The sequence below is a fragment of the Cervus elaphus genome, chromosome 33, assembly GCF_910594005.1.
Source record: "Cervus elaphus chromosome 33, mCerEla1.1, whole genome shotgun sequence".
NCBI lineage: Eukaryota > Metazoa > Chordata > Mammalia > Artiodactyla > Cervidae > Cervus > Cervus elaphus.
The window spans coordinates 29,062,734-29,086,520 of NC_057847.1; the positions used below are offsets into that span (position 1 = coordinate 29,062,734).

Genomic DNA, 23,787 nt, shown 5'->3' on the forward strand with positions numbered 1-23,787 from the left:
AAAGGCATCACTTGTCTACAATGTGTTGAGGAAGAGCACAAGCCAGAATCTCTCTCCAGTAGTCTCTACCATGAATCAATCACCAGGCCCTTTTAGCTTCCCTGTGGGAATCACTCTATCTATCATCACTTCAGAAGATGGCGCTCTACAGCTCAGCACACAAGGCCCTTTCTGATCTGACACCTACTTACCTCTAGAGCTCATTTCCTACTGCTCCTCAGAGCTTGGCCTATGCTCCAGCACAAGACACTCTGTCTGTTAGCCCTGAAGAATCATCTCAGGTTGATCTCCTGGAACCTTTCCTAAATGCAAGTTGAATGCCCTAACTCTGAGTTTCCATTTCAACCTATACAGAACAACATAATAACAGTTATCCCACCTGACAGGTATAGAATCATATTCATCCTTCTCTTTCTGTGGCTTATATCAAAGTATTTACTTTATTTATTATTTAATAAATGAGTGTTTATTTAAGAAATGAACCAATCTTTTAGTTGCTATTGCTTAAAAACATCCACCAACATCTCCAGTTCCTTTAGAAATTACTCACTGCTAATGAAAGCCAGCTAGTCTGATAAATATAAGTGTTAACTATCTTGATAAATACAAGGTTATGTAAATAGCAGGCTTTTAGAAGGTAATCCTAAATCAACAAGGGAGATGTTATTGGTGAGTCTTTTAGGATGATCAGATAGAATCATTTATTTCACAAAGATGAAGTCCCAATTGTGTTCCAAGTACCATGTTAGGGAACAACAATAGCAAAAGGCTTAAGGAGAAGGCTGTGAGAACTTCAGATTCCTGCCTATCATTCACAGATGGGTTGCTGGGGTGCTGATAATTTGTAAAATAAATGTTTATACAGATATCTGTGTGATAACTGAGAAACTGTCTGGGGCACTGCAAAACTACAAAGAAAAAATTGCAAATAAAGAATCTAAAAACTAGCCCAGAATAAAACACAAATGGTTATTTCTTCAAGGACCAATAATCAGAATGGCCATTTGCTAAATAGAATCAACCCTGCCAGTCATACAAGAATGATTAAGGAAAACCACCAAAAAGCAGGGTTAGGTATCTGCTACACTAGAAGTTTGTGTCCCCCCACCCTGATTCAGCTGATTAATATATTGAAATCCTAATCCCTAGTGTGGTAGTATTTGGAGGTGGGGCCTTTGGAAGGTGATTAGGAGCCTTCAATGGGGCTTGCGCCCTTATTAGACCCGGGAGAGGTCGCTTACCACTTCTGCCATGTGAGGACACCCAAAAGACCCCGTCTATGAACCAGGAAGCAGGCCCTCACTAGACACTGAATCTGCTGGCACTTTGATCATGGACTTCTCAGCCTCCGAAACTGCAAGAAAGAAATGTCTTGTTTAAGCCACCCAGGCTGTGGTATTTTTGTTAAAGCAGCTGGAACAGACGGAGGCTGTGTGTAGTGACACCAAGTGGAGTAATGTATTTGCTGTGGAAGAAGATAGAGCGGTCCAGAGCCCAGGTTTTTCAGTGAGAAAAACCCATGTGGAATCTTGGCTCCTGGCTGTGGAGTGTGGGCAAGGCACCTAACCTTTTGGAACAGCAGTTTCCTTATCTGTGAAATGGTGATATTTTGCTACTTTGTTCACAAAGATCCAATTTTAAAAAGATTAATTTTATCCAGAGTAACCCAAGGCTACCAAGCATAAAAGAAAGAACTAAATAAAAAGGAAGACAGAAAACTAACTCAACTCTAACCCTTTAAACCAATTTTTTACACGCAATTTCTTTCCTTCAAACACCATTTTCATGCTCCTGTTACAGCAGCGGGGAGAAGTTGGTTTTCACTCCAAACTGGAAAACTCTTTTTCTTCAGCCAAGAACTTGTGTATGAGATCTAAATTTGATTTCACAATGTTTGAAACAATAGTTCTGGCAGCTCAGTACATTAATCTTGGCTCTTCCCCCTGGATCATACTCATGTCTGAGTCTCCTTAATCCTCTTCCAAATTAGTTAAATTAGGTTTAGGTGGATGAAGTATTTACTAAATACTCTCATCTTCAAATAATCCCCGTCACCTTATAATGAAAACATTGTTAAAAGAGCCAGATCGTGCAGGAAAAAAAAATTAGCAAAATAGCCTGAATTCTAGAATTTAGGGATTAAAAGAGCAAAATATTTTCCATGACTTTCAGTTTTCTATCACTCACAATTCAAAACTTGAAGTTTCAGAAGATAACCCAGTTTGGTTTTATAGAGTCTCTTTCTTTCAAGGTCCTAGGACGGAAATGACTCCTCTGCTTATAGGTTAACACACAATTCAAGTGCAGCTTCATAACTTCCAGTGAAATATCCTTCAGAGGCTGTTGGTGATGAAACATGTATCTTCTTATATAAACATTTTTACCTAAGACATCAACCACATTAGTAAAGAGAAGAACATATTACTTGAATATTACTGGAAGTTGCATTTTTTTGTGGGGAATGTAAAAGTGAGACACTGACTTTAGCTAACTTTTGGAAAGATGGGTGAACAGCCATCAGAGAAAACTAAACACAGACAAAAGGAAACAAAACTGGCACGCTAATATTCCTTGGAATGATATTCAGGTCCCAGCTAATGGGAAAGTATAGGTATGACGATTAACAAACAAAAAAGTGACTTTTGCAATTTTATGAATCACTAGTATTTTAAGCTTTTTTTTTTTTTCTCTCCTCCAACCTCCTTCACCACCAAGGTTGAAAGAGAAAATGACAGACTGGATGTCTAAAAATATCTGTGGATATTAAATACCAACTTATCTAATAGGACACACATGCCACTGACTTCATTTTTGTAGGCCTTGTCCCTGGCAATCCAACTTTTCAAAGAAACAGTTGGCTTCATCGGCTCTAGTATCATGACCAGATTCCTACGATAGTAACTGCATTCTGGAATCAAAATATCAAAGTATTTTGGTCCATGGAATTTTCACAGCCTCCATTTATGCCTTAACCTTGATACTCCAAGATGCAACTGAAACCCACTGTTGAGAGTCACTGAAATCTCACTGACAAGTACAGGTATCTTAGGGACGAAAGCCTGTACCTTTGCAAATATAGGGAGGCAGATCACGTAATCAAACCTGGGAGCTGGATGTTTCAAAGAGCTATGGTTCTCATCTCTTTATTGAGCACAAAAAGATCCAAACAAAGTCACACAACAGCTAAACCAATGCCATCTGTGTGGAAATCATATTTTAAACACAAACAAAATCAAATGCTCCATATGCCACCACTCCTGAACATTTGCTAGAATGTTTCTGAGTATTTATTGTTAGAGTGTCAGTGTGGTCAAGTGAAGAAAACAAAACAAAAGAAACAAACGCAACAGGAAGTCCCCTGAACTCCTCCAGGGCCTTCTTCCACACTCTGCCCATTATCGCCATGCATGTCAGGTGTCCTGTTTGGGGATGCTGTACTCTTCCTGCCTCTGGCTCTGTCCCTTCTTTAGAAGAAGGGACATGTAAAATTATGAGACTTTAGGAATTTTACAAAGCCAGTTTTCAGCCTCTGCCATGTCCTGACACATACAGAAAAAGAATACTATTTGTGTTGTGCAAACAGAAGCACTCCTTTTACCTGGTTGGACCCTACTGCTTCAATATCTTGGCACAAACATAACTCTCCCACAACACACCAGTGTACAGTGTACTGCAGCACATCAGTTGAAGACCTATTGCAAACTGCATTTAACTAGGTGATGCTAATACTGTCACTTTAAAAAGTTCCTAAATGGAATATGAAATCTGTATTTGGAAGCACATAAAAATGTGCATGACTCTTCATCATTCCATTCTTAAATCTCACTGAGCTTTCCACGGTTTAGATCTGTGTTAAGACTACTTCAGACCCTAATTTCCAAACACTTGTAATTATTTCTGTTCCCCATAAGCAGCAGTAAAAGGTGTAGCTTTCTTCACAGTGACATTCACTTTGTGACTCTGGCTCTGTGTTGTTCTTTTCCATTGGACTTTCTGCCTGGAGGCATCTCAGCATCCACTCAGCAAGTCAAGTCATTCCTTCCAACTTCAGTTAAAGGCCCCAAACAAAACATCTAATGCTGAAGTGAAGCTCAGTGATTTATTCTTCACTGCTCTGATTAGATCTGTATCCTGTTAACTTTCTTAAACCTTTCATTACATGATTTTATATGAACTAAGCAATGTCATACTTCCAGGTCCAAAGAGTTTCAAATATTTCTATAAGTCCCTTTCTTTGAATCTTCCACAATCTTCACTAGCATCACCTAAAATTCACTGGTAGGGGAGAAATTTAACATTTTCAATTGAGGAACTTAGAGAAATTTACAAGGATCTTCCTGAAATTCTTATAAATTTCATTAATACTCATCTAGTTTTTATTTTGGCATCAGGATGACAGTTTCAGTAGAAATATATTATAATAATTATTGTTGTTGTTCAGTTGCTAAGTCCTGCCCAACTCTTTGTGACCCCATGAACTGTGTAGCCCACCATCCTCTATCCTCCACTACCTCCTGGTGTTTGCTCACACTCATGTCCATTGAGTTAGTGATGCTATCTAACCATCTTGTGTGCTATCTAACCATATAAATATATAATAGTAATATAATAATAAGCTTATAACTAAACATCAGGTTAATAACTGAAATCATTCCCTCTTCATCCTGCATTGCATCATTTTATTTTTGCTCTTAGAGTCTCTGGAAAGACAACATTCTCTTCATGACAATGAATGCAGTTCAAATTTTTGTTTTAACTGAAGGTTGCTAGCAAAAATTCTATAATCTGTTTCCTGCAGGCCACTGGGTTGAGTTCTCATTTAAAAATATGACAATATTAAAGGTTAGATGGCTGACAAATATCCATGCTAAAGTTCTAAGGCTCTTAAGTGTGTGACTAAGGCAGAGAAGGCTGCATTTCTTCATCAGGTCACTGCCCTCCTCTCAAACCTGGACTCAATCATGCTGAGATGTGAGGACCGCATGCACTCTACTAATCTTCCTGACTTCTAGGAGGTACCAGTAAGACAGCAGGACACTAATCAGAAACATCTGAGCTTCAGAATTATACAGAGAGGATTTACGTACTGAGAATGAGACCCTTTTCAAAATGCCAAACCCATTCACACTTGGTGTATAATTTTTTAAAAATTGAGCTTTCTTTTGCTGGCATGATCTGATAACACCATAGATTCCCATACTTTGAATAAGTTTGGTGCAGATAACGTTAATGCTGTGGAAAAAATTAAGATTTTTCTCACTAGCCACTCATAGCTTTCTCCATAAGATGGGTAATAATATTTAGTTTCCGGGATAAGCAGAACTTAGAAAAATTCAAATGATAGAATTCTAGCCATAATGCATATTCAAAATGAGCCTAAAATGTAAGCTTTATTTTCTTTAGTTGTCTATACAATTTACATGGTAAAAATTCTCAAGTATTACAATCAGTAAAATAATGCCATAGCCATTTTCTAAAGCTCATTTTTTAAATTAGATACCATGTTATGCATGTAAACTGAATTTTCTATTCAAAGTCCTTCTAACTCAGCAGCATTACTTCATCCTTCCCTTTGTAGCATAAACAGTGAAGAACAAGTCTCTTAACCTATTTTAGATACTTTCTTACATTAAGTGATTTAAGCATATTCTGTTGGGAATTTCTGAGAAAATAATACAACCTGCAGAAGTTTCTATTTCAACATATTTTCATCATTAAAATCCAAGAGTATTTTAATGTGCTATAACCTGCTGATATGAAGTCCAAAATATTTCAAGTTGTCTTCACTGATTACTCTAGTCAAATTCTTTTGCAACAAAGGTTAGGGGATTTTTCAGGTGTGTTATGGGAAAAGTGTTTGAGCAGAGGAGGAGAAAAGACTTTAAAGTAAGCTACACCCTCCTTTCAGCAGGGCCTGAGATCATCTCTCCAGACTATGCAAATTTATCTAAAATGATTATGCTTGTCAATCAGATGACCCAGTTTAGTTTCTCTCTCAGTCAAAGCACTGCATAAGCTAAATAAACCACCGAGCAACCTGATTTGGTCTACCTTGCTCCCTACAGATTTTTCCAAGGCTCACTACTAATCTCTTTCTCCAGCCTTGTTTGGAGACCACATTCATTTTCAGCTGATTTGTACAAGAAAGAAAAGATAAGAAAGGAAAGACAGACAAACAGAAAGAAATCTCATCCCTAAAGTCTCCCACTGTTCTTGACAGATGGCTGTGCCCTGTTTCCTAAGCTCTAGTCCGTGGTTACCAATGTTGACCAGAAATATTTACAAGATGAGACTAAAATACAAGATGTTCTTTGAGACAAAACTCATTTTCCCCTAAAGTGTCTACCCATCTGAATTAATTTATCATTTAATAAACATTTATACAGCACCTACTGTGTGCTAGATACCATGTCAAGCACTTTCTCATTTCTCATCTATCAAAATTCTCAGAATGACCAAGAATTAACATCATTGGGTTCTTTTTTATACTTCAATACAACTAGCCACAGAATAGTATAAATTGCTTCCTTTTCCAGTTTTTTAAGAAATCTCCACACTGTTCTCCATAGTGGCTATACTAGTTTGCATTCCCACCAACAGAGTAAGAGGGTTCCCTTTTCTCCACACCCTCTCCAGCATTTATTGCTTGTAGACTTTTGGATAGCAGCCATCCTGACTGGCGTGTAATGATACCTCTTTGTGGTTTTGATTTGCATTTCTCTGATAATGAGTGATGTTGAGCATCTTTTCGTGTGTTTGTTAGCCATCTGTATGTCTTCTTTGGAGAAATGTCTGTTTAGTTCTTTGGCCCATTTTTTGGTTGGGTCATTTATTTTTCTGGAATTGAGCTGCAGGAGTTGCTTGTATATTTTCAAGATTAATCCTTTGTCTGTTGCTTCGTTTGCTATTATTTTCTCCCAATCTGAGGGCTGTCTTTTCACCTTGCTTATAGTTTCCTTTGTTGTGCAAAAGCTTTTAAGTTTCATTAGGTCCCATTTGTTTAGTTTTGCTTTTATGTCCAATATTCTGGGAGGTGGGTCATAGAGGATCCTGCTGTGATTTATGTCAGAGAGTGTTTTGCCTATGTTCTCCTCTAGGAGTTTTATAGTTTCTGGTCTTACATTTAGATCTTTAATCCATTTTGAGTTTATTTTTGTGTATGGTGTTAGAAAGTGTTCTAGTTTCATTCTTTTACAAGGGTTGACCAGTTTTCTCAGCACCACTTGTTAAAGAGGTTGTCTTTTTTCCATCGTATATCCTTGCCTCCTTTGTCGAAGATAAGGTGTCCATAGGTTCATGGATTTATCTCTGGGCTTTCTATTCTGTTCCATTGATCTATATTTCTGTCTTTGTGCCAGTACCATACTGTCTTGATGACTGTGGCTTTGAAGTAGAGTCTGAAGTCAGGCAGGTTGATTCCTCCAGTTCCATTCTTCTTTCTCAAGATTACTTTGGCTATTCAAGGTTTTTTGTATTTCCATACAAACTGTGAAATTTTTTGTTCTAGTTCTGTGAAAAATAGCGTTGGTAGCTTGATAGGGAGTGCATCAAATCTATAGATTGCTTTAGGTAGTGTAGTGATTTTGACAATATTGATTCTTCCAATCCATGAACACGGTATATTTCTCCATCTGTTTGTGTCCTCTTTGATTTCTTTCATCAGTGTTTTATAGTTTTCTCTGTATAGGTCTTTTGTGTCTTTAGGTAGATATACTCCTAAGTATTTTATTCTTTTTGTTGCAATGGTGAATGGTATTGTTTCCTTAATTTCTCTTTCTGTTTTCTCATCATTAGTGTATAGGAATGCAAGGGATTTCTGTGTGTTAATTTTATAACCTGCAACTTTACTACATTCATTGATTAGCTCTAGTAATTTTCTGGTAGAGTCTTTAGGGTTTTCTATGTAGAGGATCATGTCACCCGCAAACAGTGAGAGTTTCACTTCTTCTTTTCCTATCTGGATTCCTTTTACTTCTTTTTCTGCTCTGATTGCTGTGGCCAAAACTTCCAAAACTATGTTGAATAGTAGTGGTGAGAGTGGGCACCCTTGTCTTGTTCCTGATTTTAGGGGAAATGCTTTCAATTTTTCACCATTGAGGGTAATGCTTGCTGTGGGTTTGTCATATGACCCAACAATCCCACTTCTGGGCATACACACTGAGGAAACCAGATCTGAAAGAGACACATGCACCCCAATGTTCATCACAGCACTGTTTATAATAGCCAGGACATGGAAGCAACCTAGATGCCCATCAGCAGACGAATGGATAAGGAAGCTGTGGTACATGTACCCCATGGAATATTACTCAGCCATTAAAAAGAATTCATTTGAATCAGTTCTAATGAGATGGATGAAACTGGAGCCCATTATACAGGGTGAAGTAAGCCAGAAAGATAAAGACCATTACAGTATACTAACACACATATATGGAATTTAAAAAGATGGTAACGATAACCCTATATGCAAAACAGAAAAAGAGACACAGATGTACAGAACAGACTTTTGGACTCTGTGGGAGAAGGCGAAGGTGGGATGTTTTGAGAGAACAGCATTGAAACATGTATATTATCTAGGGTGAAACAGATCACCAGCCCAGGTTGGATGTATGAGACAAGTGCTCAGGCCTGGTGCACTGGGAAGACCCAGAGGGATCGGGTAGAGAGGGAGGTGGGAGGGGGGATCGGGATGGGGAATACATGTAAATCCATGGCTGATTCATGTCAATGTATGACAAAAACCACTACGATATTGTAAAGCAATTAGCCTCCAACTAATAAAAATAAATGGAAAAAAAAATTGCTTCCAATATGCTTGTCCAATTATGTACAGAGAATAAGTTTATGGCACAGGTGTTTCTGAGTCAAATGATATATTGGCAGATTTGTCCTCAAAGTAGGGTGTTGCCCGACACAAACAATACTATGAGTGCCCTTGTTTCCTTGTTTTCCTGACAGCCCAGGTATTATCTTTTTTAAAAAAAATAGCTTGGGGCTACCCTGGTGACTCAGATTGTAAAGAATCTGCTTGCAATGTGGGGACCTGGGTTTGATCCCTGGGTCAAGAAGATCTGATGGAGAAGGGAAGGGCAACCCACTCCAGTATTCTTGCCTGGAGAATTGCATGGACAGAGGAGCCTGGCAGGCTACAGTCCAAGGGGTTATAGAGTCAGATACAGATGAGTGACTAACACTTTCATTTTCACTTGTAAAGCAAAAAAGAAATTTTCATTTTTTTTGTATTAAATTTGAAGTTGAACATTTGCATAGAGTCCTAGGTCATTTGTATTTTTTTTTTCCTTTTATGAACTTCCCTTTAAAGCTCTTGATCAATTCTTTCTAAAGGGGTGTTTTTTTTTTTTTTCCTTCAGTTTGAGGTGCTAATGGGCAGTTTGAGGGTATAAATCCTACTATTAATACTAGGATAGAGGCTCTGGTCATTTCAGTGGATATTAAAGGAAAAGGAGACCTAGAGAATTGAAATACTCAAGAAAAACTGCAGCAGAACCTTGGCTAATGTGATAATGAAATCAATTCTCCCAAGCTATCATAAACACTTTGTAATATAATTTTAATAGTTATATATTATTCCATAATATATGGGTTTCATTAGTGCCTGCAATGCAGGAGACCTGGGTTTGATCCCTGGGTCAGGAAGATCCCTTGGAAAAGGGAATGGCTACCCACTCCAGTATTCTTGTCTGGAGAATTCTATGGACAGAGGAGCCTGGTAGGCTATAGTCCATGGGGTATAGTGGTATCAAATTTATTTAATTGTTCTCATAACTTTTTCTAGGCTTTAAAAAGGCAGATTATGAGTTAATTATTGGGATAAAGGATCTGACCATTTTTAGAAGTCCCTCAATATACACTGAAAAATATTTCTGCATAAAAATTGTTCCTTTATACTTCTACCAGCATTCTAAAAGTGTGTCTTTTCCATTGCTCTCATTTCTAGACTCTACCATAATAAGTAGCTTCACTTTGTTTAAACAAACTGTTTCCACAAAACACACTTGAATATCTGTCTTAGAATTTTATTTGTTGTTATTGTTCAGTCTCTAAGTTCTGTCCAGCTCTTTGCGACCCCATGGACTGCAGCACGCCAGGCTCCCCTGTCCTTCACTATCTCCCAGAGTTTGCTCAGATTCATGTCCATTGAATTGGTTATGCTATTAAACCATCTTATTCTCTTCCATCCTCTTCTCCATTTGCCTTCAATCTTTCCCAGCATCAGAGTCTTTTTCAATGAATTGGCTCTTTGCATCAAGTGGGCAAAGTATTGGAGCCTCAGCTTCAGCATCAGCCCTTCCGATAAATATTCAGGGTTGATTTCCTTAAGGATTGACTAGTTTGATCTTCCTGCAGTTCAAGGGACTCTGAAGAGTCTTCTCCTACACCACATTTCAAAAGCATCAATTCTTTGGCACTCAAGGTCCAACTCTCACATCCATACATGACTAATGGAAAAACTATAGCTTTGATACTAGATGGACCTTTGTTAGCAAAGTGATCTCTCTGCTTTTTAATATGCTGTCTAAGTTTGTTATAGCTTTCCTTCCAAGGAGCAAGCTGAATTTTATAACCATCTCTTATAAGTGGCCTCTTTCCTGCAGGCCTTGATATTCCATGAAGAGAGATCCAAGGCTAAATCTGATCATTAAGGAGGGACAATTTGATTCATATGACTTGAAAATTCCCCAGTTCAGAAACCAGCATGTCCTTAGCATATGCCTGAGATGATTAAAGTCTGTCTTGCGTAGGTACTACTAGTTGTCTACTCAACATTCATTCTTGCTTGTTTCTTTCCCAAAAGAATGTTTTCTCATAGGGGCAACAAGCTGATTAACTCAAATTTCTTTTAGGTTCTCCTGCAGATAAAGGAGGGCCCCGAGAAGTAAACAAAAGGCAATTCATAGGGCCTCCAGGAAAATCCTTTTTGTCCTTTCAAAAAGAATGCAGCCATGATGGCTGTAGCTCCAGCAGCCATCTTGAGATCATAAAAAAAAAGGCAAGAGAATTGCAGAGGCATGGCCTTGCCTGACATTCTTGATCTCCTCAGTCAATATAAAAAACTGCCTACCCCCAGAGTTCTGGTGGCATGAAGAAAATGAACACTTATCTGTTGAAGTCACTGTATTCCAGTCTGTTTATTTAAATAGAGAACAATTCCTAACTAAGGCACTGTTTTAAAAAATATATCCCAGAGAAGTGTTTTCATCTTTCATCTGTCAAAGAGTGTGTGAACTATTTATTAGGAACTGAAGTTATATTGGGTACTTTTAAGTGGTACAGCATTTCTTCCCAGCATATCCATTCTCCATCTATTTCTACCACATTTTCTGACCCAGAAACTGACCTGTATGGAGTACTTTGGCTTCCCAGTGGCTTGGCCAACAGGAGTCCTAACAGGACATCAGAAGGAAGGAAGAAAGTGAGCAGGGAGAGATAAAATACTTTCTCCTATTCCACAGCTCCCTTCCTGTCAGGTTGTTGTGTGCTGACTATATTGTTTTTTTAAATTTTTAATTGAAGGGTAATTACAATATTGTGTTGGTTTCTGCCATACATCAACATAGATCAGTCATAGGTGTATATATATATCTCATATACATCTCCCCTCCATCTTGAGCCCCCCTCCCACCTCCCCCCCATCCCACCCCTCTAGGTTGTCACAGAGCCCTGCTTTGAGTTCTCTGAGTCATACAGCAAATTCCAATGGGCTTCCCAGGTGGCGCAAGCGGTAAAGAACCACCTGCCAATGCAAGAGACTTAAGAGATGTGGGTTCAATCCCTGGGTCATGAAGATCTCCTGGAGAAGGGAATAGCAACCCGCTCCAGTATTCGTGCCTAGAGAATCCCACGGACAGAGAGCCTGGTGAGCTATAGTCCATAGAGTCACAAAGAGTTGGACACGACTAAGGCGACTTAGCATGCACCTATTTTACATGTTAGTGTATGTTTCCATGCTACTCTCCATTAGTCCTACCCTCTTCTTCCTACCTGCTGCCCGCCCCAACCCCACCGTGTCCATAAGGCTGTTCTCTATGTCTGCATCTCTATTGCTGTCCTGCAAACAGTACCTTCAGTACCATCTTTCATGATTCCATATATATGTATTAATATATGATATTTGTTTTTCTCTTTCTGACTTACTTCACTCTGTATAATAGGCTCTAGGTTTATCCACCTCATTAGCACTGACTCAAATGCATTCCTTTTCATGGTTAAATTAATATTCCATTGTATATATGTGCCACAGCTTCTTTATCCATTCATCTGTCAATGGACATCTAGGTTGCTGCTATGTCCTAGCTATTGTATGCAGTGCTGTAATGAACCTTGGCATACAAGTGTCTTTTCAGTCTTGGTCTTCTTGGGGTATATGCCCAGTAGGGGGAATGTTGGGTCATATGGTAGTTTTATTCCTAGTTTTTAAAGAAATTTCTATGCTGTCTTCCATAGTAGCTGTATCAATTTACATTCCCACCAAAAGTGCAAGAGGGTTCCCTTTTCTCCACAACATCTCCAGCATTTATTGTTTGTAAATTTTTTGATGATGGCCATTCTGACTGGTGTGAGGTGATATCTCATTATAGTTTTGATTTGCATTTCTCTAATAATGAGTGATGTTGAGCATCTTTTCATGTGTTTATTAGCCATGTGTATGTCTTCTTTGGAGAAATGTCTGTTTAAGTCTTTTGCCCACTTTTTAATTGGGTTGTTTGTTTTTCTGGTATTGAGTTGCATAAGCTGCTTGTATATTTTGGAAATTAATCCTTTGCCAGTTGCTTCATTTGCTATTATTTTCTCCCATTCTGAGGGTTGTCTTTTCACCTTGTTTATAGTTTCCTTTGCTGTATGGAAGTTTTTAAGTTTAATTAGGTCCCACTTGTTTATTTTTGTTTTTATTTCCATTACTCCAGGAGGTGGGTCATAGAGGATCTTGCTGTGATTTATGTCATAGAGTGTTCTGCCTATGTTTTCCTCTAAGAGTTTTATGGTTTCCAGTCTTACATTTTGGTCTTTAATCCATTTTGAGTTTATCTTTGTATATGGTAATTAGGAAGTGTTCTAATTTCATTCTTATACACGTAGCTGACCAGTTTCCCCAGCACCACTTATTAAAGAGACTATCTTTGCCCTATTGTATATTCTTGCCTCATTTGTCAAAGATATGGTGCCCATAGGTGCGTGAGTTAATCTCTGGGCTTTCTATCTTGTTCCATTGGTCTATATTTCTGTTTTCATGCCAGTACCATACTGTGTTGACTGTGTTCTTGACTGAAGGTCATCTGTCTTCTCAAGACCCCTCTACTCACACGGTTCTTTCCTTCTGGGTTCCAGATGCCATGTTCTTTCCTTACCTTTTAGGTACATATGCTAACAGCTCTGCTCTCACTAGCCCCCAGGGTACTATAGTATCCTATATAGTTTCCTTATATTCTATCCATAACCTTTTATTATAAAATAATCCCTTGATTTAACAATTCTCAATCTATCCTAATTTGACTGTACAATCTATTTCCTGCTGGGATTCCGTCTGATATGTTACTTATTATACACATACATGCATATATCCATATATATATACACACACACTTATATATACACACATATGTTTAGACTCATACCTGCAGGCCTCCGTGTCAAGGTAAAGAGCACTAGTTGTAATAGGATAGGCAAGAAAACAGTGTTAGGTGGTGAGTAGACTCAAAGGAAGTATGTAAAATGTTAGAATAGTTAATCATATCATTTTCTGAAAAATATTTTCTAAAATGCAGACATTGCAATCATTTTACTAGCTGGGGGGAAGATGTCAAGAATCTGTCAACACACATACCTCATTACCAACTCAGATATCTTCTCTTTACAGAATTATATAACTTTTAGGGAATTCTGACATGACTTGATCCAATCTACTCACTTTTTAGTGAGGGCTAACCGACTTCCTAAAATCAAGTCAAATACCTAGTCTCTAGACATTTGACCAGGTTTGTTGTTATAATTTTGGGATTTTATGAGGTTTTGTTTTATCTTTATCTTGATTTTTTTCTAAATTCTATCTAGTTACTATTTAGCCTTTGATGAAAGAGAAAAACCAACAGCAGTTTTAGAACTCTAAAATACAACATATGAGATTCCTGGGACCATTAATATTTTTACAAAATTAGTGGCCTAAGAAGTCAAAGCAGGGTAGCATCTAAGTTCAGACTGATATTAATGAGAACCAAGAAGAAACTGCTTTCAAGGAGAGCATAAATACTAATATATGTTGTGCATAAATTATCTGAGCATTTACAAGTGGCTCAGAAAATATTAACCCCATTTTGTAGGGAGTTCAAAGTAAAATACAAAATAATTTTATCTCAATCTTTAAGTTCTAACTTTCAGTCTAGAATTCTAAGAATTCTCCTTCTCTATAAAGCATGGAAAATTGAACAATAGCTAAGTAATATTTTTTAATTAAAAAAAGAGTTAAGGTGATGGAGAAATAAATGGGGTTCAATATTTTAGTCTTTTCAAGAATTCTGAGGTTTTTAAAAAATTTTTTTAAGGGATCAGTGTTTTTTATTTTATTTATTTATTTATTTATTTTTTGGTGTCTGATCTTATTTATTTGTTACTCTTAGAACATCTCATTTTTGACTGGACTCAGACATAGAAGCTCTCAGAGAGGACAGCCTCCGTCTCTTGGCAATCTGTTCCTGTCGTTTTTCTTTGGCCTCCTTCATTCTCTTGGCCAAAGTTTAGCATATTCTGCAGCCTCTTCTTTATTTTTCTTAGTATGCTGTTTCTTCAGAGCAATACACCGGCGTTTGTGTTGCAGAACTCGTGGAGTCAGGAGACGCTGAATCTCGGGTGCTTTAGTCCTCGGTTTCTTACCGTCTTTGTTTAGGGGCTTTTGCACAACACACTGGCGGACATCATCTTCTTTAGAAAGATTGAAAAGTTTGTGGATTCTGCTAGCTCTTTTGGGACCCAGGCAACGAGGCACTGTAGTATCAGTGAGTCCAGGAATATCCTTCTCCCCTTTTTTCACGATGACCAAATTGAGAACACTCAGATTAGCATCCACAATGCAACCCCGTACAGATTTGCGCTTTCTCTCTCCAGTCCTCCTTGGTCTGTAACAGGAATACCCCTTACTCAGTAGCAGGCGAACTCGGCCATGGGTCAAGACACCCTGCTTCATGGAGAAACCCTGCTTATTGTTCCTGCCACTGATTCGGACCACATAACCCTTCCATTCTTCACCCAGAGTGTCAGCAGCAACTTCTGCGGCCATACACTTCTCGTAGAAGGTACGAAGTTTTCGTTCATCGTCCACTTCAATGAGCTTCTGGCAGCCAGTGGCCGGGAAAGAGATGTTCAGCTTCATTTTGAAGTAGCCGACAGCCTCTGAGGTGCCACGAAAAAGAGCGTTTTTTTATTTTAATGAAGAAGGAAAATATTATAGCAACCTGCCTTGGCATTTTTGAGAACTAGGTAGCTCGATCTTTTTCGGATAGCATGTGTGTCTTCTAGTCCCAAGGCCTTAAATCTTGGCATTAATAATGTCCTGGATATGGTCATAGCTTTTAAAGGTTATTTGATGAATTACAGAGTGAATGGCCCCAAAGAGAAGTCTCACTAAGAAAGCTTTAACAATCTACAAATAGTTGAAGAACTAAACCCGGAAAAAGAAGTAACCTTTTTTTTCCTTGTTCAGTTATTGGGAAATAGGAAGAAGTCCTTCTATCAAGCTTTCTAACTATAAAATTGATAGTCTTTAAAGTTAGTCAGCTACTCTCACCAGTACACATTCTTAAGCTGGGATGTAGACCCTGATGGGACTATGAAGATGTTTGGGAGGAGCCTGGCATTATGCACAAATAGTATAGCTGTGCATTTGCCCATTTTTCTGGAGTTTAGGGGATGTGGATTACATTAGTTTCTCAGAGGGGCTCTGGATATAAAAAGGTCTGCAAAAGAATGTGTGAAATCAGCCTGCATGACCATTTGTCAGGAGTGCTACAGAGAAGATAATCACTCTAAGCTCAGTGTTTATAATTCAATGGTTACAGATAATGTAAGCAGAACTTTAATGCAGTGTGTGTTCAGTCCTCTAACCACTCAGTCATTATTTATAGGTTGTCCTTCAGATGGGTTAATTTGCTTTGAGTGGTGGGTTGGAGGGAGCATCTATTTTAACTTCCCCTTTATGGGGCAAGATAATGTGATGTACTTTTTCTCAACGCTTTCCCACAGAGTTTGTTTGGTAGAAGCTGCAACATGAAGTGGGTTCACCATTAATAAACTGAATGAGAGGATGCAGTCTAGAACAAAGAATGGCAGCCCACAACAGATGAGAAGAGCCTGGTCCCCAGATGGCAATCCAAGTTGAAAATCAGAGCACAGAGTGCAAGTGTGAGGCTGGGAGCTGAATTGCTCTGGGCATGGATAAATATAGCAGTGAAGGACAAACAGAACGGACACTTTGTAATTTGACCCTTGGAGATCTGGAGAGGATCCTTGGATGCTCTGTCTCCGACTCATATCCCAAACATTCAGACCCTGGGTAATGAATTAGAATGCAAACTGTCCTTTTGGAGGACAAATCAGTTAAGAGCTGAAACAATCCTCAAGTTCTTTGCACTTCTCTGATTTCTACACAAGGGCAGAAATTGGCATTTAAAGCCCACTGGGAGAGCCCAGCCATTGTATCCTGGCATCAAAACTTCTCCTTTGAAATTAGGATAGTGTGTAACTCATCCCTCAAGAGCTTTGTAGATCTCTTGCATTTGTTTCTAGGGCCTGTTTGAATTTGTTCTTTTAAAGAGGCTGCTTAGAGAAATTCCTGGCACCAATGTAATGAAAAGGGATATCATTAATTTCTTCCTTTAAAAAGGAAGGGTCCCTTTGGGACCACTGATCGCCACGTATATTAGGTTAGACAAATCCAGCCTAATATCTGGGTAGACTGGCTGTTCTAATTGCTGACTTCCAAGAAGCCTAACGGACCTTCTGCATAGTGGAGAATGAAAATGGGGTTTTGAGTCAGAGGGAGCTATCAAAATCCCTTATACCATTTAGGTGTATTAATGAAACATAATTCCTTCCCAATAGACTAACTGCCAGACAAAGAAAATATCAACCAATTAGTCCAATTTTTAAAAAATGTGGTAAAGTTTCAAGGTGATAAACTCTTATGACTTGTGGTGGCAATGGGAAAAAACCAAGTGCAGTTTGTAGAAATCAGCACACTCTCTAAGACATGACAACTTGAACAGAAGGAAGGAAGGAGTTGTTAGCGTGAAATTAAGTACTTTCAGAAGGATTCCCTGAGGAGTGGGAAAACACAGTGGCAATAGCTAAACATTTATTAGGTGCTTTATACATGTCAGGCTCTATCTTCATGCATTAAGCCCATAATCTGGAGTGAAACTATGGTATTTAGGATGCATACTTAGGGGGTGACCTCTAGGGAGGAGGAGAATCATAATCAGGAAAGGGTATCAGAAGGCTTCTGAGGTGCTGGCAAGTTCTGTTTTCTGATCTCAGGTGTAATTGTATAGAGACTTCATAATAATTCATTATGCTGTCCATCTCTTTTATAAACCTTTTTTCGTTTTTTTCTGTCAGCATGTTACATTTCAGAATTTTAAAAGGTGTTTGATGTCTCAGTGGGTAAAGAATCTGTCTGCACTGCAGGAGACACAGGTTCAATCCCTGGTTCGGGAAGATCCCCTGGAAGAAGAAATGACAACCCATTCCAGTATTCTTGCCTGAAAAATCCCATGGACAGAGGAGCCTGGCAGGCTACAGTCCAAGGGGTTGCAAAGAGTCAGACACAACTGAGCAACTAAGCATTCACACACATTAAAACAACCACAATCTTATATCTGTCATGAGAGAGCCTTTCCTGGTGTGAAAAGGGAACAGACAGAGGGTCAGAGACATCCTTCTCCATTCTGTCTGGTCAGTTCCTGATCCCCTTCAGTTCTCGGCTTTGATGTCAGCCCACTGACCCTTTTCTGCTCCCACAAGATCACAAGGGTATCCCTGTTGTAGCATAGCTCCAGGGGCCACTCTTATTAACATCCTGGCCAGATATTTGGTTTCAGGTTTACTTGTCCATTTCTCTCTTAGAATGTAAACCCACAAGGGCAATCCTGGCTGCTGCTCCATTATATACCATGGCACCCAACACAGCACCCACCACCACTTAATAACTGCTCAGTAAATAGCAGCTGACCGAATACTTGAATGAATGAGTAGTAAAGGTGCACTTCATGCTCTCCCACCCCTCTTTGAACTTAAGCCAACAATTTCTCCCTTGTTAAATTCAGTTGTTACTGAAAGAAGACAGCCCCAGAGTCTTCCTGGGGCTAGTTTAAGTAACTAGGAGTTCTAGCTACTTTAAAGAGTCAGATAAAAATGAAAAGAGAGAAAAACCTTACCATGGTTCTTCACACAGTCATATAACCACAGATTCCGCGCCCGCCGCCCCGGCCAAACCCCCGCTTATGTAATTTTGGACTATGTCTTTCTTGTCTCCCTGTAACACTTACAATTGATTACATTTAATTTAAGGAACACACTCGTGTTATGGTCCTTACACGCTCAACTACTGAACAATCAATCACCTTGTTCCTCTTAAGCTGTTTCATTTTCTTGGATAGGGAGTAGGTACTATTCTGAGAGTCAGGTTTATTTAAAAAAAATTTTCTCCTTGATTACATGCATAAAAAAATTCATTACTGCTCCACAAAATACGTTGCTAAGAAAATGAAAAGACAAGATCCAGACTGGGAGAAATATTTGCAGAACACATATCTCACAAAGGACTGGTACTGAAATATACAAAGAACTCTTACACCCTCAAATAAGAAAGCAAACAGCACAATTTAAAAATGGGCAAAAGATCTGAACAGACACTTCACCAAAGAAGTTATACAGATAGCAAATAAGCATATGAAAAGATGTTCCACATCAGGGAAACAAAAATTAAAGCAACAATGAGATACGACTACACACCTATTTAAATGGCAAAAAGCCAAAACTCTGGCAACACCAAATGCTGGTAAGGATGAAGAACAACAGGAACTCTCATTCACTGCTGGGAGGAATGCAAAATGGTGCAGGCACTTTGGAAGACAGTTTGGCAGTTTCTTATAAAACTAAACATACACTCTTACCATATAATCTAGCAATCACACATTCTGCTATTTACACAAAGGACTTGAAAAACTTATGTCCACATAAAAACCTGTACAAAAATGTTTATAACAGCTTTATTCATAATTGCCAAAACCTGGAAGCAACCAAGACATCCTTCCATAGGTGAATGGATGAACAAACTGTGATATATCCATATAACAGATTATTTTCAACAATAAAAAGAAATAAACTGTCAAGCCACATAAAGACATGGAGGAACCTTAAATACACATTGTTAATGGAAAGACGTCAATATGGAAAGCCTAAATACTGTCTGATTCCAACTATATGACATTCTGGAAATGGCAAAACTATGTGAAAGTGAAAGTCGCTTCCAATTCTTTGTGACCCCATGGACTATACAGTCCTTGGACTTCTCTAGGCCAGAATACTGGAGTGGGTAGCCTTTCCCTTCTCCAGGGGATCTTCCGGACCCAGGAATTGAAACTGGGGTCTCCTGCATGCATTGGAGAAGGAAATGGCAACCCACTCCAGTGTTCTTGCCTGGAGAATCCCAGGGACTGGGGAGCCTGGTGGGCTGCCATCTATGGGGTCTCATAGAATCAGAAACGACTGAAGCAACTTAGCAGCAGCAGCTCCTGCACTGCAGGCAGATTCTTTACCAACTGAGCTATCAGGGAAGCCAAAATTAACAGTTGCCAGGAGCTTAAGGTAAGAGAGAGAGGGATGAATAGATGGAGCACAGGGGATTATTAGGCAAATAAAACCATTCTGTTTGATATTGCAATGGTGGATACATATCTTTATATATTTTTCAAAACTCACAGACTATACAATGCAAAGAATGAACTGTCATGTAAATTATGGACTTTGTTAGTAATAATATATCAATACTGGCTCATCATTGTAGCAAACAAGTGACTAATGCAAGATGTTAATAATAGGGGAAAATGGGGAGAGAGGGAAAGGTGAGGAGAGTAAATGGGAACTGGCTACTTTGCACTCAATTTTTCTAAAAACCCAAAACTACTAGAGAAAACTATTAATTTAAAAAAAGTAATAAAATTTATTACTTCAAATCTTGGAAAACAAACAAAAATAAAATAGAAGAAAAATCACTCCATTCCTACTACACAACTGTGTGTTTCATTTTAAAGTTGAAAAGAATCCTTTAAAATGAAACAAAGGAGGCAGCCAAGGTTAACAATGAGTTTATGCTGTTTCAAATACATAAAGTAAGAAAAGAATGTAAAAATAAAATTCCTCTTGGCACATTTTACAGCCACGCCATCAACATCCAATTCTGGAAGCCAAGCACCCTAACTTGACTCACCCCCTCCACCCCTCCCCACCCTGCTTGTTTGGCAGCTGTGCTCCTGATGTCCTGGGTCAATGCCAGAATCTAACTTGGCATCGGCAAAGAGTGCATCCTGACCTAATGCACTCAGGAAAGCACCAGAAAAGTTCCTGCTGATCCTCCTCAGATACGTTTACAGTAACAATCTAAGCAGAAATAATGTCCAAAAACTATCCAACTTTGTGACATGCTTTAATGAGCTGCAGGAATGAGAACATGCTGTCACAGGGCTTTCCCTGAGGTACATGACCATAAGAACTGTGGCTGACAAATGACCTCCATGTCTTCTACCCACCAGCCCTCAAAGGGCAGCCACTTTCCCCTCTAGCCTCAACTCCTGCAATGGAGACAGAATCTCACCAACTCAGTTGGCTGAGGGGTGGATGGTGCCAACCTATGTGGACTGCGTCCTTTCTTCCTTATCATCATCACTCCCAAATTTCAGGGAAAATGTTCTGTCAAGGAATCTTTGCCTCTTGCTAGGTATTCTGCACAGTTCCTATAGAAAGCCACAATTTTGCACAGAGGCCTCAGTCGGCGTAAACTGCCATGAACAGCAACTGATGACCCAAGCACTCTGCATTCTCCAAAATTATGAAATTAAGTAAGACAAAACCAAACTCAACACCCAGACAAGATCTAGTAGGAACCAGGAAAGTCTTTTAAAGGAAAGGTGTGTGATTAATATAAATGGCACTAGGTTAGAAATCAAATTTGGGATTAAGAGAACTATAATCCCTCCCTTTTTTACTTCCATTTATCTACCCTCATGCCTTCAATTCTTTTGCAAAAAGCCAGGACACAAACTTTATGGCAATGACATATGTATTAGAGATACATGCAGATATTCATATCTGGTAGAGTTTAGAGCAATTTTGCCTTGTGGGAGGCTGGCAGAGGTAGTAGAGTTTATAAAAGACAAAAATCTTTTAGAGACAGTAATTCCTAATAATTTTATAAATTGAGACACTTTTAAAAGTCTGGGACACTCCCCTCATCTTCCTCTACAGCAAAGTGACAAGGAACTGTAACTTTGTTCTGGACAACTTCCTGACAATTCGATGAGACCACTTGAGATAAATACCAAACTTGTTTTGGAAAATGACAGCTGCAAAGACCAAGCTGTTATAATTGCATTTGTCTCTTAAGTGTCTTATTTCACTGCCTGGCCTGTGTTTGGTATACAGTAAATGCTCAATAAGTGTTTGTTAAGTGAAAGAATAGAAAGGCACCTATATAAAGTTTACTTTTTCTGGTTCAACATAATATCATAGAGATAGGGGATGTGGTTCTCAAAGGGTAGCATTTTGGAACCTGGGAATGTGATAAAAATGCAAATCCCTCCTCATCTGTATCCCACACAAAATTGGAAACTATGGAATGGACCAGTAATCTGCATTTTAACAATCACTCTGGGTGATACTAACACTTACTGAAATCTGAGAATCACCAGTTTAAAAAGGATCCTTTAAGAAAGAGATTACCTCCCACACTAAAGGTTAAGAATTCCGCACCAATAGTACCTTCACTATTGCACTAAGAAAAGTCCTGAGACCGAGGCTTCATGATGAGAGTTTATGGTGAATTCTGTGGCAAAAAGAAAAGATGGATCAGCATTATGGGAGTCAAAAAGAGCAGGGATTCGAGGCTTGAGAGATTATTAGTGGTCTCCAAGTCTTGTATGTGGCTTTCTGTCATGGCACTGGGTGTGGGACAAGGAGGCCCAGTAGCCTTGCCTCCACAGGGTCTGGCTCCCATGTGCTTTCCCAACAGGGATTATGTTGCCTTTGAGTCTCAGTTGTAGGAACATGCTTTCCTTGTCAAATGGGTGACATCTGAGCCCTTTATGATCACAGTGGTTGTGGTTTGGCAAGCTGCTTGCATCCCCTTCCAAACACAGGCAGCAGTGTGAGCTGATTCTGTAGCATAAATCTAAGGCTCAGTTTTGCCGGATACAATGATCTAATTAAAAAATTAGTTTTCACCAGTCAAGTTCAACTTCCAATATTATTATAGGGTGACCAACTTGTCCTAGTTTGCCTGGGACAATTCCAAAAAATCCACATCTTGGAAAACCTTCAGTCCCAAGAAAATTGAGATGATTAGTCACCCTAATGATTTGGGGTTCCAAGGATAAAAACACAGCCCAAGTTTGCTTTCTGATAGCTGAACTTCTGCCAAGACCAATAAGATTTAGTAATGATCAGTGAGAAAGGCAAAGGAAAATAACAGAGTAGATGGCATTAGAGAAGCAGTGGGTGAAAGAAAATGTGTATGATTTGCTCAGCAAATCTGAAGATGATATGGAACCAGATCACTGAATTCTAAAGCCACTTTAACGGAGATTCTACCATACCCTGACACTGCAAGCTACCAGAGGCAACCCCCTTCGGGGGCTAGTACAATACCACCTCTCCCTGGCTCCCTGAAAATGTACTAGACTCTATTTTAAAAAGCCATATAGCTAAAGTTACTCTTAGCAAATGCAATGACTCTTTTTTACCTTCCAAAAGAAATACGAATAATTTATACTACTTGCAGACAAGAAGATAACCAAGGGCAGGACTACCTAATGTCAGTGAGGTATCACAGGAAACCCAGGGGCTGACAATGAAGGCCCTTGAATAAGCAGGTCACAAACTTAAACTTGTATACTTTACACTAAGAAAATACAGGTGAAACACCTAGTATGTGCCCAAAGTCGATACTTACTACATCTGTAGCAGTTCCCTTTCTTTCTTTCACTGGGATTTCCTTACATCCCCCACTCAGATACCCTTTGTTAAAATGTAGAGAAAAACAATTAAAATTTGGTTTTTATACCAAAACGAGGAGAAAAAGAAGGCAAAAAGAAGGTATGTTATAAAAAATGAGCACATTAGCAATAGCAGGAAATAACAGCTTTGTGTGGAGAGAGAAGAAAGTTAAAATAAGCAGGTGTATTAACTAAAAATCATAACAGTTGAGGGTCATTTATTTTAAGGGTAGATGGCTCAGTGGTAAAGAATCTACCCAGCAATGCAGGAGACATAGGAGACTAAGATTCAATCTCTAGGTCAGGAAGATCCCCTGGAGAAGGAAATGGCAACCCACTCCAGTATGCTTGCCTGAAAAATTCCATGGGCAGAGGAGCCTGGTGGGCTACAGTCCATGGGATCGCAGAGTTGGACACCACTGAGTGCCTCAGCACACAAGGTGGTCCCGTTTCGCAGTGATCTCCAGGGATCTCTGCATTAGCGCCAGTGTGAACAACTCTTACTAATAATCAT

At 39.0% G+C, this 23,787-nt stretch overlaps 2 protein-coding genes across 2 annotated transcripts in view; both read right to left on the minus strand.

The window, feature by feature from the left end:
- MYO3B (myosin IIIB) overlaps positions 1 to 23,787 on the minus strand; it is a 405,543-nt gene that overhangs the window by 59,115 nt on the left and 322,641 nt on the right. The window lies entirely within an intron of this gene.
- Positions 14,669 to 15,384, minus strand: LOC122688457 (40S ribosomal protein S6-like). Its single transcript, XM_043894459.1, has one exon. It carries the CDS (start codon positions 15,377 to 15,379, stop codon positions 14,729 to 14,731), a length of 651 nt encoding a protein of 216 aa, XP_043750394.1. The 5' UTR covers positions 15,380 to 15,384; the 3' UTR covers positions 14,669 to 14,728.